This window comes from Pristiophorus japonicus, chromosome 4 (assembly GCF_044704955.1).
Source record: "Pristiophorus japonicus isolate sPriJap1 chromosome 4, sPriJap1.hap1, whole genome shotgun sequence".
Taxonomy (NCBI): domain Eukaryota; kingdom Metazoa; phylum Chordata; class Chondrichthyes; family Pristiophoridae; genus Pristiophorus; species Pristiophorus japonicus.
Window position 1 is genome coordinate 275,647,509 of NC_091980.1, and position 17,466 is coordinate 275,664,974.

General features: G+C 44.1%; 1 protein-coding gene across 2 annotated transcripts in view; it reads right to left on the reverse strand.

Annotated features, from left to right (window-relative positions):
• The window catches only part of itpk1a (inositol-tetrakisphosphate 1-kinase a), a 315,124-nt gene that overhangs the window by 274,454 nt on the left and 23,204 nt on the right, over nucleotides 1–17,466 (reverse strand). For both annotated transcript variants that reach the window (XM_070879506.1, XM_070879505.1), the window contains exon 3: nucleotides 9,570–9,594. In XM_070879506.1, coding sequence (XP_070735607.1) covers nucleotides 9,570–9,594 — 25 coding nt within the window. The remainder of the gene's footprint in view (nucleotides 1–9,569; nucleotides 9,595–17,466) is intronic.

A 17,466-nucleotide genomic window follows, 5' to 3' on the forward strand; every position in this document is an offset into this window, starting at 1 on the left:
AACTTCGTTCATTCTTGGGTCTTTTGAACTATTATGGGAAGTTCCTACCAAATTTGGCTACAGTATTACATCCACTGAATTAACTTTTGAAAAAACAGGTGCAGTGGAAGTGGTCAAAAGAATGCGAAACAGCATTCAAGAAGTGTAAAAACAAATTGGTAAAGAGCACCATGTTAGTTCACTACGACATATCTAAGGAGATTAAACTAGCATGTGATGCCTCTCCGTATGGAGTTGGGACAGTAATCTCTCATGTATTAAGTAGTGGGGAGGAGAGACCAATTGCTTTTGCTTCACGCACTCAGTGCCAGTGAGAGAAATTATACGCAAATTGAAAGGGAAGCTTTGGCATTAATTTTTGGGGTCAAGAAGTTTCACAAATACTTGTATGGTCGTAAGTTTACCATCGTTACAGACCATAAGCCCCTAACAGCAATCCTCCATCCAAAGTCCCCAGTTCCAACATTAGCTGCAGCCCGAATGCAGAGATGGGCTTTGATTTTGTCAGCATATACATATGATATTGAATACAGACGATCAGCTGATCACAGTAATGCTGATGCAATGTCTAGATTGCCTTCCCCATCACAGGTTACACCCGATTGGGAAGAAGTGTTTTATTTTTCATACATTGATGAACTGCCAGTCACAGCTGGGGAGATTGGTAGAGTAACCAAACCTGACCCCGTGATGTCAAAGGTGTATGAGTATATTGCAACTGGATGGCCAAACCAGGTAACAGACAAAGATACACATCCATTCTTCATTCGTAGGAATGAATTATCTGTAGATAAAGATTGTATCATGTGGGGTGTAAGAGTGATTATACCAAATAAATTCAGGTCCAAATTATTAGGAGACCTCCATGACCAGCACCTGGGAATGTGCTTGACCAAGAGTTTTGCACACAGTTATTTATGGTGGCCAGGTCTTGATAAAAATATAGAGGACATTGTGAGTCAGTGTACAACATGTCAATCGGTAAGCAAGCAACCACCACCAGTACCATTACAGCCATGGAAATGGCCTCCCAGGGTGTGGCCAAGGCTACATATTGATTTTGCTGAGTTAGATGGACAACAATTGTTCATTGTGATTGAAGTTGATTGAGGTGTTTCCAATGTGGAAAATAACAACAAGTAAAACATTGGACATTTTACGAAAATTATTTTCTGCATTTGGCCTCCCTGAAGAAATTGTTTCGGATAATGGACCACAATTTCGTTTAGAAGAATTTGCACAATTCACAAGCAAAAATGGTGTGAAACATACCAAGGTTCCACCATATCACCCTGCTTCGAATGGTGTAGCAGAGTGCACTGTACAAATTGTCAAACGTGCCCTCATAAAACAAATGTTAGATCCAAATCCAAGAAAAGGACAGTTGTCACTGGATCACAAATTGGCTAATTTTTTGATTACATATCGAAATACTCCTCATACAACTACTGGTAGAATGCCAGCGGAGTTGTTTCTCAAACGACAGCCACGAACCAGATTCTCATTGTTAAAGCCAAATTTGGCACAGTCTGTAGAAGAGACACAAATTCGACATAAAGAGAATCATGATAAAGGGAGACTAAAAGAGAGAAGTGTGAAATTAAACCAGAAGGTGAGAGTGAAGAACCATCACCATAAATGGTTAAAGTGGTTACCCGGAAGAGTGCTGAAGATATGTGGTCCTCGCACATATTTGGTCAAGATGTTTGATAATGGACAGGTTAGGTTTGTCCATATTGATCATATTTTACCTACAGACATGGAAGGAGTTGAAGATGGGAATGATTCAATTATTTCTGACTCATCAGGTAGTTTTGATATACCAATAGCAAATCCTAAATCCAAGAGAGAATCAGAATGAAAGTCTGAGTCCGAGTCAGGAAAACAAAGAGCCTGAAGTTAGAGTGAGTGCAAATGAAAATCAAGGAAATTCCATGGAGGAAAATGTTCCTCAGGATGAGCCTCAAATGAGTGTGAAATCAACACCATGTTTGGAAGGTTCTGTTAGAGAGCGAAGGTATCCTCTTCGAAACAGAAAACAAGTGGTAAAGTTAAATTTGTAAATATGTATAAAAATGAAGTTATTTATGATGTTTGTTATGATGGCTTTTTCATTAAGGAGGGAGAAGTGTAATGTCTGTAAGCTTGTAATGTTTGTAGCTCCACACTGTGGATGTGGACGTATTGTGTACTGCAGCTGCAGAGTTATAATAAACAAACAGGCAGCTTCCGGTAGCTTCCGGACAGAGAGCCTGCCATCTTAAGAGCTGTGTGTGTGTGTGTGCTCTGTGAAGATATCACAGCGTCTTAACCGGAACCCCTGTATGAACATAGCCAGGCAGCCAATATGGGTGTAAAAAATACCAATTTACGCATATGCATGAAAAAATATATGCCAATTGATATTATTAATGAAATCACAAACAAGTTCTTTTGCATTTTTGATGAAATGCTCACCAGAGGAAATCTTTATGATGGCATTTACAATGTCATTGCACACAGTGACCAGAGCAATACATCTTCTGTTGGTTACCATATTTGCCTTAAACATCCAATACCAGCCGGCTGACCGATCAGTGGTCGAGAAGCCCTTTCAAAGCTGACAAACTTCTTCCTTCTAGTAAACCAGTTTTAGCTGATGGCTCCAGTGTCCAGCCATTCCCAGCTAAATGTGGCATTAAAACTGGTCAGGGCTAGGCTTCAGCAGATTTAAGCTGTCACTGCTTGGTAAGTCCACACAGGATGCTGAGACTTAGGAGTGAATTTTAACTAAAGAATGTGTCGAGCTTGCTAATAACCTACTGACTGTGCAAATTTCTACATATGCAGTTGGACTGTAGCCATTGCTGCTATATGGGTTTATATTTTGTTTTTGCTTGTAGCTGTAGCACAAAAAACATTTCAATAAATTAACAGCCATTTTAACACTTAATTTCAATCTTTCCTGGTCTGTTGTGGTTTAATTACACTGGTACATTGAAGAGTGCTAAACACTGGCTTACAGATTATTTTCTCTCAAAGGAGGAAATTAATTTACCAGAAGTCGATAACAACAGCAACAACAACAACTTGCATTTATATAGCGCCTTTAAAATAGTAAAACGATCTAAAGCGCTTCACAGGAGCGATTATCAAATAAAATTTGACTGGGCCTCTTAAGGATACATTCGGGCAGGTGACCAAAAGCTTGGTCAAAGAGGTAGGTTTTCAGGAGCGTCTTAAAGGAGGAAAGAGGGGTAGAGAGGCAGAGAGGTTTAGGGAGGGAATTCCTGAGCTTCAGGCCCAGGCAACTGAAGGCACGGCCATCAATGGTGGAGTAATTAAAATCAGGAATGGGCAAGAGGCCTGAATTGGAGGACGTAGATATCTTGGAGGGTTGTAGGGCTGGAGGAGGTTATGTTCCGGAAAGAGTAATGGTCAAAAGCAGAGTGAGGCCACCGATCCACCAACTCCTGCTCCTATTTCTTATGTTCTTATGTCAGTAATCAGTTAGTGACAGCCAAATGCGCTTCCTGTCTGGGAGCAAAGGTTAGCGAGGCGTCGGGTCGGGAAAAAAAATAGCAATTCATGATTTCTATAGCAAAATTTTAAGATTTTAAGATTTTGTCTCTTGATTTATGAGACAATGGGGTTGAGATTACTGACTTTAATCAACTTTGACCACTTTATTCAGTTTTCTGTTGTAATTTACCTAATATCATGCTGTACAATTAAAACAACCGCATTGCTGTTTATGCATTCTCGAGCAGATTTTATCAATTGTTAGATGGTCTGTGTTCCATTATTTAATTAATCTTTGTTGATTAATTAAGTATTTTGCATTTATGTCATGATCACTTTGTATGATAGAAATCTGTTGCAAATTAAAAAAGAAAAAAGAAAAACAATGGGCAGAATGAAAGGGGAAATTGTGCAATATACCCATCTATATTTAAGTTTCAATTGAAGCCACTTTACACGAAATGATTCCTCAAATTGATTCAATTATTACAAATGGTTTTCTTGCAAATTTTCAAATCTCTAGGAATCAAATATTCAGTTTAAAAATGAATCTGACAAAGTTCCTTCAGTGGGATCAGTGAGTTTACACAAACATATGAAACGTAAACAAGAAAAGATCACTGGCCAATAAATCCCACCCCATCTGCACCACTCACCCTCCCCCGCTCTCTCCTCCCACCCCCCCACCCCCCCCGCCCCCCATCCTCCATCTCCTGGGAGAAGCAAAAAGACCAAAGACAATATGCGACCAATTCAGGAAAATCACGTAACTGGGCTACACAGTTCAGTACGCTTGGTCTGTGGTGAAGTAGCTGTTATCAGTTAAACAATAGGTTTGCTACAATTGGCTTCAGTGAATTGGGAGAGGGATCAGTAGAGTTATACCCCAACAAAGAGGCCAAGCCTCCAGGAGTGGGGGAAAAGGTGCAGAAACAAATATAAATCATAGAATCATAGAAGTTTACAGCACGGAAGGAGGCCATTTCGGCCCATTGTGTCCATGCCGGCCAACAAGAGGTTATCCAGCCTAATCCCACTTTCCAGCTCTAGGTCCTTAGCCCTGCAGGTTACAGCACTTCAGATGTACATCCAAGTACTTTTTAAATGCGGTGAGGGTTTCTGCCTCTACCACCCTTTCAGGCAATAAGTTCCAGACCCCCACAACCCTCTGCGTGAAGAAATTTCCCCTCAAATCAACTCCAACCTTCTACCAATGACTTTAAATTTATGCCCCCTGGTTGTTGACCCATCTGCTAAGGAAAATAGGCCTTTTCTATCAACTATATTTAGGCCCCTTGTAATTTTATACACCTCAATGAGGTCTCCCCTCAGCCTCCTCTGTTCGAATGAAAACAAATCCAGCCAATCTAATCTGTCCTCATAGCTTAGATTCTCCACTCCCGGCAACATCCTCGTAAATCTCTTCTGTACCTTCTCCAGTGCAATCACGTCCTTCCTGTAATGCGGTGACCAGAACTGCACGCAGTACTCCAGCTGTGACCTAACCAGTGTATTATACAGTTCAAGCATAACCCCCCCTACTCTTGTATTCCATGCCTTGGCTAATAAAGGCAAGCATTCCGTATGCTTTGTTAACCACCTTATCTATCTGGCCTGCTACTTTCAGGGATCTGACACGACGGTTGATGACCGATGTAGCATAATTTGATCCAACATCTGAACAGATCCACAAATTGCTGCATTCAAAGAACACTCCAGGTCTTTGGTTCTATCCCCCCACCCCAATTTGACTGTAGTTGAAGAAGTTTCATGATTATTATGTTTGCCTTTCTCCACCACACAGAGATTGTAGGTGAGTTAGGGTTCTTATAAACGAGCAGGGGAAAATAGTACAAAGTGGACATAATTAAGAAAAAGCTTCGGGAATATAATAAGAAAAGGCTGCACATTTGGATGTTTCTGGTCAAAATTAGGACCCATCTCCTCAAATTCATTGGCTGGTACGTAACCCAGCAGAATTTCAAAAAATGAATTGCAAATGGATGTGAGAGAGACTGAAATTTAAATGGGAAAGGAGCAAGCATGCCTTCATATGCAAATAAAAAAACTGCGGATGCTGGAAATCTGAAATATAAACAGAAAATGCTGGAAATACTCAGCAGGTCAGGCAGAATCTGTAGAGAGAGAGAAACAGGTTGGTGACCTTTCTTCAAAAGGTCAGGGTAGATGCTGAGACATTGTTTCCCCTGGCTGGAGAGTCTAGAACTCAAGAGCATAGTCTCAGGATAAGGCCATTTTAACACTGAGATGAGGAGTTTTTTCACTCAGAGGGTTGTGAATCTTTGGAATTCTCTACCACAAAGGGCTGTCGATACTGAGTCATTGAGTATATTCAAGGCTTAGATAGATATTTGGACTCTAGGGAAATCAAGAGATAAGAGGATCTGGAGGGAAAGTGGAGTTGAGGTCGAAGATCAGCCATGATCTTATTGATTGGCGGAGCAGGCTCGAGAGGCAATATGGCCTTCAATGTTCCCTTTAAGCCATGCAGCGCTCCAGGGATCCTGTGCAGCCGGTAAGCCAGCTTTTAAAATGAAAAAAAAAGGCGCATGCTCAGACTTTCGAAAGGACCACGCAGCCCCCAAAAAATTACAGGGAACATTGATGGCCGATTCCTGCTCCTAATTCTTATGTTCCTATGTTCTAAGACTGGAAAATGTTACAAATGTAACAGGCTTTAAGAAAGTACAGAGGCAGAGTATGGGGGGAGGGGAGGAAAAAAAAGGAAAGGTCGGTGATAGCGTGGAAAGCCCGAGGGATTAAATGATAAAAGGGATGATGGCGCAAGGCAAATGGGGATGGTAATGGGACAAGTAAAGAGGCAAGATATGGGTCTAGTTCACTGGAGTTTAGAAGGATGAGAGGGGATCTCATAGAAACATATAAAATTCTGACGGCACTGGACAGGTTAGATGCAAGAAGAATGTTCCCGATATTGGGGAAGTCCAGAACTAGGGGTCACAGTCTAAGGATAAAGGGTAAGCCATTTAGGACCAAGATGAGGAAAAACTTCTTCACTCAGAGAGTTGTTTTAACCTGTGGAATTCTCTACCACAGAGAGTTGTTGAGGCCAGTTCATTAGATATATTCAAGAGGGAGTTAGATATGGCCCTGATGTCTAAAGGGATCAAGAGGTATGGAGAGAAAGCAGGAAAGGGGTACTGAGATGAATGATCAGCCATGATCTTATTGAATTATTGAATGATGGTGCAAGCTCGAAGGGCCGAATGGCCTACTCCTGCACCTATTTTCTATGTTTCTATGTTTCTAGTCTAGACAAGCTCTAAATGGCAAAGCAGAATCATTACCAGCACCTGATGTCCAAAATAATGGGAGCAGTGGTTATGATCTGAAATTGTTCAACTCCATGTTGAGTCCGCAAGGTTGTACAGTACCTAATTGAAGGATATAACTGCATTTATATAGCACGTTTCACAATTTCAGGATGTCTGTATGTGCTTCAGAACCAATGAATTACTTTTGAAGTGTAGTCACTGTTGTTATCTGGGCAATCAGAGCAGCCAATATCAACACAGCAAAAAGCCACGAACAGCAAATATATGAGCAGTTAATTGGTTTTCATTACAGTGGTTGAGAGGGGAATATTATCAGCACACCCAGAGAATTCTCGTGTTTATCTTGAAATAGTGCCTCGCCCAGCAAATAATAGGTGGGGCCAAAATTTAATATCTCATTTGAAAGACAGCACAGCAACTCCCTCAGTAAGAGAAACAAATGCTATGAAGAGAGAGCAATCTAGGACCGAGACTTGCTTTCTATTACAAATGAACTAATGGGCATATTCTCTTACATTAATGAAAAAGTCAGGTCGCTCCATCTGTGAAATGTTAGAGACCAGTGCATCAGCAACTCAACTGTTGTTCCTTTGGATGAGGTATTAAATCGAGGCCATACCTGCCTATTTCTGTAGTTCAGGACGTTAAAGACCCCATGAACCTATTTGAAAAGGAAGGTTCTTGCAATGTCCTGACCAACATTTCTCCCTTTGTCAACACCACCAAAAAACACAGGAACTGGCCATCTATCTCATTGCTGTGCAAAGTCTTGCTGTGAACAAATTGGTTTCCCCTCATATCAGTCACTCTACTTCAAAGTAACTCAATATATTTGAGGGGCTTTGGGGCATTTGAGTCATATGGTAATATAGCTGCAAGCTTTTCTTTTTCTTTATATCTGCATGCAAACAGAGCCAAGCCTCACAGCTGGTTATTTGCTTGTTCAATCTCCACAGCTTAATGACATTTCAGTCAGATCTATAGAAACACAAGAATAGAAATCAAAGCCGAGTGGATCAGCGCTATGCAGAGCAATGTTCCCTTTCATTTTTTGGGAGGGTACGCAGCCCTATTAAAGGGCTGCACGGCCCGTTCAGAATACCGCGCATGCGCGGGTCTTCCTATTTAGAAGCCCATGAGCTCCCGAGCGCTAACGGGAACACTAATGCAGAGCATGCCCCATTTCGCAAATCGAGACCATCACCCCAATTCAAAGTGGAAGTACCACATTCCCCAACAGGTTCTGTGACTAGGAGGATGACGACAAGAGGTCTGCTGCCTTCACAATGGTGCACTCAAAATCGCAGGCCAGCCAATGGAGGGGAAGGAACCAAATTGTTTCCTCCCCCTATAGTATAAATGTTGTAGTTGCCGTGATACAACGAACAAAGTTGAATTATGGTGCATGCATAGCAACCTAGAAAACTAGCAAAAGCGGACACAGTCGCAGAAAACTTAAGAACGGTCATAAGAAATAGGAGCAGGAGTAGGCCATTTGGCCCCTCGAGCCTGCTCCGCCATTCAATAAGATCATGGCTGATCTGACCTCGGCCTCAACTCAACTTCCCTGCCCGCTCCCCATAACCCTTGACTCCCCTGACACACTTCTCCTGGGAGTGGTTTGGCTGCCCACCCCTGTCCCGCCTCCGTTAAAATGGAAGTGGGCAGGTCCAAGATTTTTTACATTTTAACATCCCACCTGACCCAAACCCAGCCGTCTTTGGGGGTTAAAATTCCCCCCTCATTTTGTCAGCAAGTGTTGGCACGTGGATAGGGTCTCAAAAACACCAACGGTCGATATTTCAAACGAAAGACTTGCAATTATATAGCGCCTTTCACAACCTCAGGACGTCCCGAAGCACTTTACAGCCAATTTTGAAGTGTAGCCACTGTTGTAATGCAGGTTTGTGGGAGACATTTACTTGCAACTAGTCGTAGTATTGGTTTCATATAGATTGCATATTTATGCAGAATGTTTGCTTTAATAAAACTGAAGCTCTACTGACATAGCAATGACAACTTAACATTCCAAGCAGAAAGGACACAATTTAAATGAAATTCTTCCACCTCAACTCTTTCAAATCAAGCCTAAACTAATAGGACAACCTCCTGAGTGACCTCCTTTGGATTTAATGGCATTTTTTGCCATTTATATACACAGTAACAAGCACAAAATAAATGATCCTGTCAATGAAAAGAGGAAAATAAGGAGTATATTTCCTCCTCCCAAGTAACACAGAGAGCACTTTAGTCACACAAAACGACTGAGTCACCACGCCACAATCCCTCAATTCATTCAGCTGCTACTAACAACGACTCTTGGATTAGCAATTTCTTCGAGCTGAGTGAATGATCATTTACAATGCTTTGGGGAGACAAAAGGGGTTACTTGACTTGAGCCATGTGGGCTCTTCCATCGGACCACATTTATTATTTTAAACACCAAACTAGAGAGGTTCTTCTACCTTGTACATGAGAAACCAACCGCTCAACAGCTCAAAAGAAGATTGATGCTTTTCCTCCCATGGCATTTTCATCACAGCCAACATTAAACAGATTTTGCAAAGTAATTCACAATCCCCTTTGTGAAACAGAATCACAAAAAGGTCACGGCACGCGGTCTATATGGGATGCCCTTGATGTATCAAATCCATTAAACAAAGAAACAATTTTCGCTTTCAGAATGTTATTGAACATGAATCAATGGGTCAAACAAGTAACAGCACCTGGAATGAAGATATTGTGACTCACCTGTACAACGTCTATGCCTCTTTTCCTAGAAAAGAAAGGACAGAGTAATTAGGGAAACGCTGTCCTTGTGCAATATTGCAGAAATATACAGCTTCAAAACAGTAAGCTGTAAAAATAAACTATTGTTCCATCAAACGCCAAACATGTGGGTTAGAGTTTCTGGTTTTCCAGCAAAAGAAAGTTCATCAAACTCTGCTTTACAAATCACATGAACAACGATGTTATGAGAACTTGCAACAAACATAACTGGACATCCAGAATCTCAAAGAGTCAAATAGTTTCTTTTTTTGCAGATGATCCCAAGGGTTTCGGCTCAGTTCAGGTCTTTAAAGGGCGAATAAAAATATAAACACTTAAAATACCAAAGTGGTTAGGAAATGGAAGCGGCCCCAATGGTTTTCAATCAGACAGCATGATTTTTGAAAATATGATGACTTGGAAATTTCCAAACATGAACCAGCCACCAAAATTCCAGTTTTTAAAAAAAAGTGCGACTGCCAATACAAGCAATTTTAGTCCTCCTCGCAAATCTTCATTGACTACAATTGGAACCAAGCTGAAGTTTGCCTACAAAGTCTGCACTTTCCTGCTCAACATCCACAAGATCAAGGACATTCTAGGTGTGGCAAGAGCAGCCAGCAAGCACACATTAAAGCACTCAAAAACGACATTGTAAATAAATGCACTTTATTCCAATTTTCTCCAGTACTTTGGTTTGAAAATGTTTATCATAAGAACATAAGAACATAAGAATTAGGAACAAGAGCAGGCCATCTAGCCCCTCGAGCCTGCTCTGCCATTCAATAAGATCATGGCTGATCTGGCCGTGGACTCAGCTCCACTTACCCGCCCGCTCCCCGTAACCCTTAATTCCTGATCAAATATTTTGTGAAGCAGGATAGGAACCTTCTGTTCAATATCAATTAAGATGGTATGTTACTGACATCAAGCCATTCTTCTCAACCATGGTGCTTCACCTATAGCCTAAACCCCATTTGATTTTGAACTGTGCAAAACAATGAAAGAAATGTAGTGACAATTCTAAGTAGAAGATTTTCCTTTTTTTATCCAGTGACAGAATTAGGCACAGATTCGCCCCTATTCTGTCCTATCAATGTCTCTATATCCGAATCTTGAAAGAGAAAAATACTAATTTATTTTTCACTGAATTAAAAAGCATTGGCATCCAGATCATTAAGGACCCAGGCTCTATCGCTAGTCAACACTTAGTTCCTTTCAGTCAGTGTGAGGCAATTGGCCTCAGCATCGCAGATTTTGGGAGAGGCAAAACTAAATAGCATGGGCTCACACTCCTGACCTTTGCAAAGGCACATGTGGGCATTGTATACGAATCAGGACAGGCTAGGCTGCACCAGCTCTCCCCAGCCAAATAGTGCACCAACAATTATTGTCCAGGAAGACTAGCCATAAGAATGAGAACTCATAGGGCTACTGGCATCTGTGGAACTGGATGGTTCACTACCAGCATGGCTCACTATCTTCAAGGAAGAACAAAAGATTAATGTTTAGCAAGAGAAGAAAAGGTCATTAGGCCAAACAAGTCCATGCTTTTTTCATTAATCAATGGCACCTACCTGCTTTCTTGCCACATCACTCAATCCCTTCTCACTCAGGAAATGCATTCAATTGTCTCTCAGATCTAATCATACTGTCTGTTTTCTATTCACAATGTCTGGTGACTATTCCACATTTTTTTAAACACTTCTGGTGAAAAAGTTCCACTGTTTTTTTTAACCTGGAACTTCCTAATTTTTAAATGTCTAGATCCTTTGGCATTTGGTATCCCTTATTTACAGGTGGGGAAGGGAGGAAATTGCGAGAAGCAAGTACTTTCCGATTGTTTTAATTCTTTATTGGCATTTGACATAGTAGCTACTGATACAGAGTCCACTCTCAATCATTGCAGCAGCAATCAATGCAATTCTAACGAGCTTCTCCACACTCTCCATCCTTTGTGCAATCTTTGGATTTCTAAGAGAGAATTTCAAGAGGGTGATTCTAAATTTAAAATTGTAATCAATATAACTTATCTTTTTAGTTGCCATTTGTGCAAAATGACACATACTGCCAAGAAGAGAGTGCAAAATCAAATTACACTGCAGTGGTTCTCAAATTTATCAAGTTGGGCGTCCGTCGCTAAGGGAACCTGATCCTCTCGCACCTCTCTCTAGCTAAGGATTCTGATACCGTTAAATCTTTAGGAACAAATCTCTCTACCTCCTTCCTTCCTTCCGAGACTTGCAACAGTCAGTCTTCCTCACCAGAACTGCCAAATTCTTTCCAGAATCTTCCAGAATAGCGGCAGATGGAATCTCTATCACATTCTGCCTGTGTCACTCAGGAATTCTTCTGAAGAGAATTTTTAATTAATTTTCATTTGAAACCGATAAATGTTAATTTGTCCCCAATTCCTCTCAAAACTCTACCGCTCATTCCCCAGCTGAGGGGCCAAACAGACAACCTACAGATAAGGCTGGTGTTGCCCCACGAGGAGATCCTGCAGGAAATCAGCAATTCCATGAGCTGGGATCTGCTCCTGGCACTCTAGCCACCAAAACAACAACTTACATTTATATAGCGCCCTTAACGTAGTAAAAGGTCCCAAGGCGCTTCACAGGAGCGTTATCGGACAACATTGGACACCGAGCCACATAAGGAGATATTAGGACAGGTGACAAAAAACTTGGTTAAAGAGGTAGGTTTTAAGGATTGCCTTAAAATTGGAGGGAGAAGTGGCGAAGCATAAAGGTTTCGGGAGGAAATTCCAGAGCTTAGGGCCCAGATGGCTGGAACCACAGCTGCCAGTGGCAGTGCGAAGGAAATCGGAGCTGCACAAGGGGCCAGAATGCAGAGTTCTTGGAGGGTTGTAGGGCGGGAGGAGGTTACAGAGTTAGGGAAGGGCGAGGCCATGGAGGGATTTGAACACAAGGAGGACATTTTTTTAATCGATGCGTTGCTGGATTGAACGTGGGTCGGCGAGCACAGGGGTGATGAGTGAACGGGGCTTGGTGCGAATTAGGATACGAGCAGAAGAGTACTATATGTCAATCTCAATTGGAATCCTTGGATGCCCAAGAATGGAAAACACACCAGAACCACCAATTAGAATGCCGGGCCCAAGTACAGATTATGTGTCAATATGGCTGACAGCACAGCCACTGCAAAGTGTGTCTGCTCCACATGATTTGCATTTGAGGACGGATATGTGGAATACAATCATACTGTACGTTATGCAAAGCACAGTATATAATTTCAATACACAGATGATGTAAAAGTTCACATGCATTTATTTGCAAATAAAGCTGCAAGGATGCAGAACAAATTTCTGTAAGCAGATTAAGCACTGGGAGAATGGGCCAAACTCTGGTAAATGGTACAGAACAGATAGTGTTCTGGATGTGATAGAGGTATATAAAATAGGTCAAGGGCCAGAATGTGTACCTATTGATATACGCATAACCCCTGGTCTCCCCCAGTCTAAGTTACGCAAGTCTCGGACTAGGTTAGATGTTAGGTAGTACTTCTTTCCCCAGAGGATAGTAGATTCGGAGGAAGTTGCTAGCTTGGGTGAGTAGTGTTGACTCTACAAATCTTCAAATGAGAGCTGGACCAATTCCGGACTGAGGCAAAGATCATATCTTGTAAAAGGTAGAGGAAATACCAGGTAATATAAGCTTAGTCAATGTTGTTTCCCAGGCTAGTTTTGTTTGCCTAATTACCCAGACTTTTTCCCCCAATTGGTTTGGGGTTTTTAAATCTGTGTTTTTCTACTTTCTCCCATGGCTGCTGGTGGATGAATGGGAGGGTGGTAGTAAAGGGGAGTGTCATCTTGATGATTCAAGCTAACAGCTGTGTGGGGAATGCTTGATGAACCAGATAAACTTTTCCTGGTCTTTCATTCCCATATGTTTGTATAAAGCACACTGCATTTCCTAAACTATGCATCGGCCAGTAACGATAGGCAGTCCCTCGGAATCGAGGAGGACTTGTTTCCACTCCCAAAGTGAGTTCTTTGGTGGCTGAACAGTCCGATACGAGAGCCACAGACCCTGTTACAGGGGACAGACATTTGTCGGGGGAAGGGGTCGGTGGAGCTGGTTTGCCGCGCGCTCCTTCCGCTGCCTGCGCCTGGCCTCTTCATGCTCTTTGCGTTGAGACTCATAGAGCTCAACGCCCTCCCGGATGGACTTTCTCCACCTCGGGCGGTCTGCGGCCAGGGTCTTCCAGTTGTCATTGGTGATGTCGCACTTTACCAGGGAGGCTTTGAGGGTGTCCTAACGTTTCCGCTGTCCTCCTTTGGCTCTTTTACCATGAAGGAGCTCCACATAAAGCATTTGCTTAGGGAGTCTTGTATGTGGCATGCGAACTATGTGGCCTGCCCAGCAAAGCTGATCAAGTGTGGTCAGTGCTTCAATACTGGGGATGTTAGCCTGGTCAAGGACATTGATGTTGGTGCGCCTGTCCTCCCAGGGCATTTGCAGGATCTTGCGGTGATATATCTCCAGCGACTTGAGGTGCCTTCTGTACATTATCCATGCCTCAGGCCCATACAGGAGGGCGGGTATTACTACAGCCCCGTAGACCATGAGCTTGGTAGTAGATTTGAGGGCCTGGTCTTCAAACACTTTTCCGCAGGCTGCCGAAGGCTGCACTGGCGCACTGGAGGCGATGCTGAATCTCCGCATCAATGTCTGCCTTTGTTGATATGAGGCTGCCGAGATATGGGAAATGGTCCACGTTGTCCAGGGCCGCGCCGTGAATCTTGATGATTGGAGGGCAGTGCTGTGCGGCAGTGACAGGCTGGTGGGGGACCTTTGTCTTACGGATGTTAAGCGTAAGGCCCATGCTTTCATATGCCTTGGTGAATACATTGACTATATCCTGGAGTTCAGCCTCTGAATGTGCACAGACGCAGGCGTCATCCGCATACTGCAGCTCAACGACAGAGGTTGGGGTGATCTTGGACCTGGCCTGGAGGCGGCGTAGGTTAAACAGCTTCCCACTGGTTCTGTAGTTTAGTTCCGCTCCAGTGGGGAGCTTGTTGATTGTGAGGTGGAGCATGGCGGTGAGGAAGATTGAGAAGAGGGTTGGAGCGACAACACAGCCCTGTTTGACCCCGGTCCGGATGTGGATTGGGTCTGTAATGGATCCGCTGGTAAGGATCACGGCCTGCATGTCATTGTGAAGCAGGCGAAGGATGTTGACAAACTTTTGGGGGCATCTAAAACGGAGGAGGACGCTCCATAGACCCTCACGGTTGACAATGTCAAAGGTCTTGGTAAGATCGAAAAAGGCCATGTATCAGGGCTGGCGCTGCTCACTGCATTTTTCCTGCAACTGGCACGCTGCAAAGATCATGTCTGTTGTGCCCGTAGGGGACAAAATCCGCATTGTGATTCCGGGAGGAGCTCCTCGGCCACAGGGAGAAGACGGTTGAGGAGAACTCGAGTGACAACTTTCCCAGTGGCTGATAGCAGGGAGATTCCTCTGTAGTGGCCGCAGTCGGACTTGTCCCCTTTTTAAAAATGGTCACAATCACTGCATCTCTGAGATCTCCCGGCATGCTCTCCTCCCTCCAGATGAGAGAGATGAGGCCAACAGTGCCTCTCCGCCATATTTTAGCGCCTCAGCAGGGATTCCATTCGCACCCATAGCCTTGATATTCTTAAGCTTTGCCAGCCTCGTGCAACGTTGGAGTTTCACTGAGTTGGTGGCAGGTCGCATGCTGAGGGATGGGATCGAGAACACTCGAGTAAAAGGCAAAGTCTTGATTGAGGAGATCTTCAAAGTGCTCCTTCCATCGGGCCCTGACAGCCTCGGTGTCCTTGATAAATGTTTCCCCATTCTTGGCCAGGAGCGTGGTGGGGCCTTGGGAGTTTGGACCGTAGGTGGCCTTGACTGCAGTGAAGAATCCTCGCATATCGTGGCTGTTGGTCAGTTGTTATATTTCCTGTACTTTCTCCATCCACCACCTGTTCTTTAGGTCCCAAATCTTTTGTTGGACCTGAGCCTTGAGCCGTCTGTAATGTTGTTTTGCAGCTCCCGAGTTGGGCTGTTGCTTGAGGCTCAGAAATGCTTTGCGCTTGCAATCTATTATTTCTTCGATCTCCTGATCATTTTCATCAAACCAGTCCTGATGTTTTCTGGTTAATTGACCAAGTGTATCTTCACAGGCGCTGGTTATAGAGGCCTGGAGGGCAGACCAAGCACTATGGGGATTCAGCATCTCAGGGTCATCAAGGCAAGCCAGATTGGCTGTGAGGCGCTGGCTGTATAGGGCTCTTTTAGCTGGGTCTCTAAGTGCCCCGGCATTAACTTTTTTGCAGAACTGCTTCTGCTGTCCCCTCTGCGTTGGGGCAATGTTAATGTTGATGATGGATCGGATTAGGCGGTGGTCCGTCCAGCAGTCATCAGCTCCTGTCATAATGCGGGTGATGCGCACATCCTTGCAATCCCTGGCTCGGGCGATGACATAGTTATTGTGTTCCTAACACAGGTGAGGCTGCACAGAGGGAGGTTAAAGTAACAGTGACCTCAGTCTTTAATAAGACACTCCAGAGTGAGGAACAGGCCGAAGGAGCCGGCTCATATACAGTGCTCCCAAGGGATGCTGGGATCCTTTGGGACTTCAGGGGATGAGCTCCCTGGTGGCGGAACATGGGAGTGCATGCTTTACAGATACACAACATCACTCCCCCCCACCTCCCTGCAAAGTCAATGTGAAAACTATTTACAAGGTGAGGCAGTCAGGACCCTTTCTTTCCCTGGTGGACCGCCTCGGTACAAATGTCTGTTCTGGTGTGTTGGCTGTGCCCTCACTGGGCTGGCATGTTGTTGGCCCTGCAGGGCTGCGAGGTGAGCCTGGCCTTGCTGGGCTGTTGGGCGTGATGGGTTCGATTTCCTGGTCCGGCGTGGTGTCGTTGATCCTTTGGGTGTGTGTTGTGGGCTCGAAAAAGATGGTATCTGCTGTGGGTTGTTCAGGCAGTCTGTGAACCGCAGCCTCGTTTGGTCCAGGTGCTTTCTGCAAATGTGTCCATTGTCTAGTTTGACTACAAATACCCTATTCCCTTCTTTAGCTATCACTGTGCCCGTGATCCACTTGGGACCATGTCCATAGTTTAGCACATACACAGGGTCATTCAGATCAATTTCCCGTGACACACTGGCACGACCATCGTTTACATTTTCTTGCTGCCACCTGCTCTCTACCTGATCATGCAGGTTGGGGTGAACCAGTGAGAGTCTGGTTTTAAGTGTCCTTTTCATGAGTAGCTCAGCCGGGGGCAACCCTGTGAGCGAGTGGGATCTTGTGCGGTAGCTGAACAGTACTCGGGACAGGCGGGTTTGGAGTGAGCCTTCTGTGACTCGTTTAAGGCTCTGTTTGATAGTTTGTACTGCCCGCTCTGCCTGCCCATTGGAGGCTGGTTTAAACGGGGCCGAGGTGACATGTTTGATCCCATTGCGGGTCATAAATTCTTTAAATTCGGCACTGGTGAAACATGGCCCGTTGTCACTGACCAGTATGTCAGGCAGGCCGTGGGTGGCAAACATGGTCCTCAGGCTTTCAATGGTGGCGGTGGCGGTGCTTCCCGACATTATTTCACATTCAATCCACTTTGAAAAAGCATCAACCGCCACCAGGAACATTTTACCGAGAAACGGGCCCGCATAGTCGACATGGATCCTCGACCATGGTCTGGAGGGCCAGGACCACAAATTTAGTGGTGCCTCTCTGGGCGCGTTGCTCAACTGAGCACATACGCTGCATTGCCGTACACAGGACTCTAAGTCAGAGTCGATACCGGGCCACCATACGTGGAATCTGGCTATCACTTTCATCATTACTATACCTGGGTGTGTGCTGTGGAGATCCGAG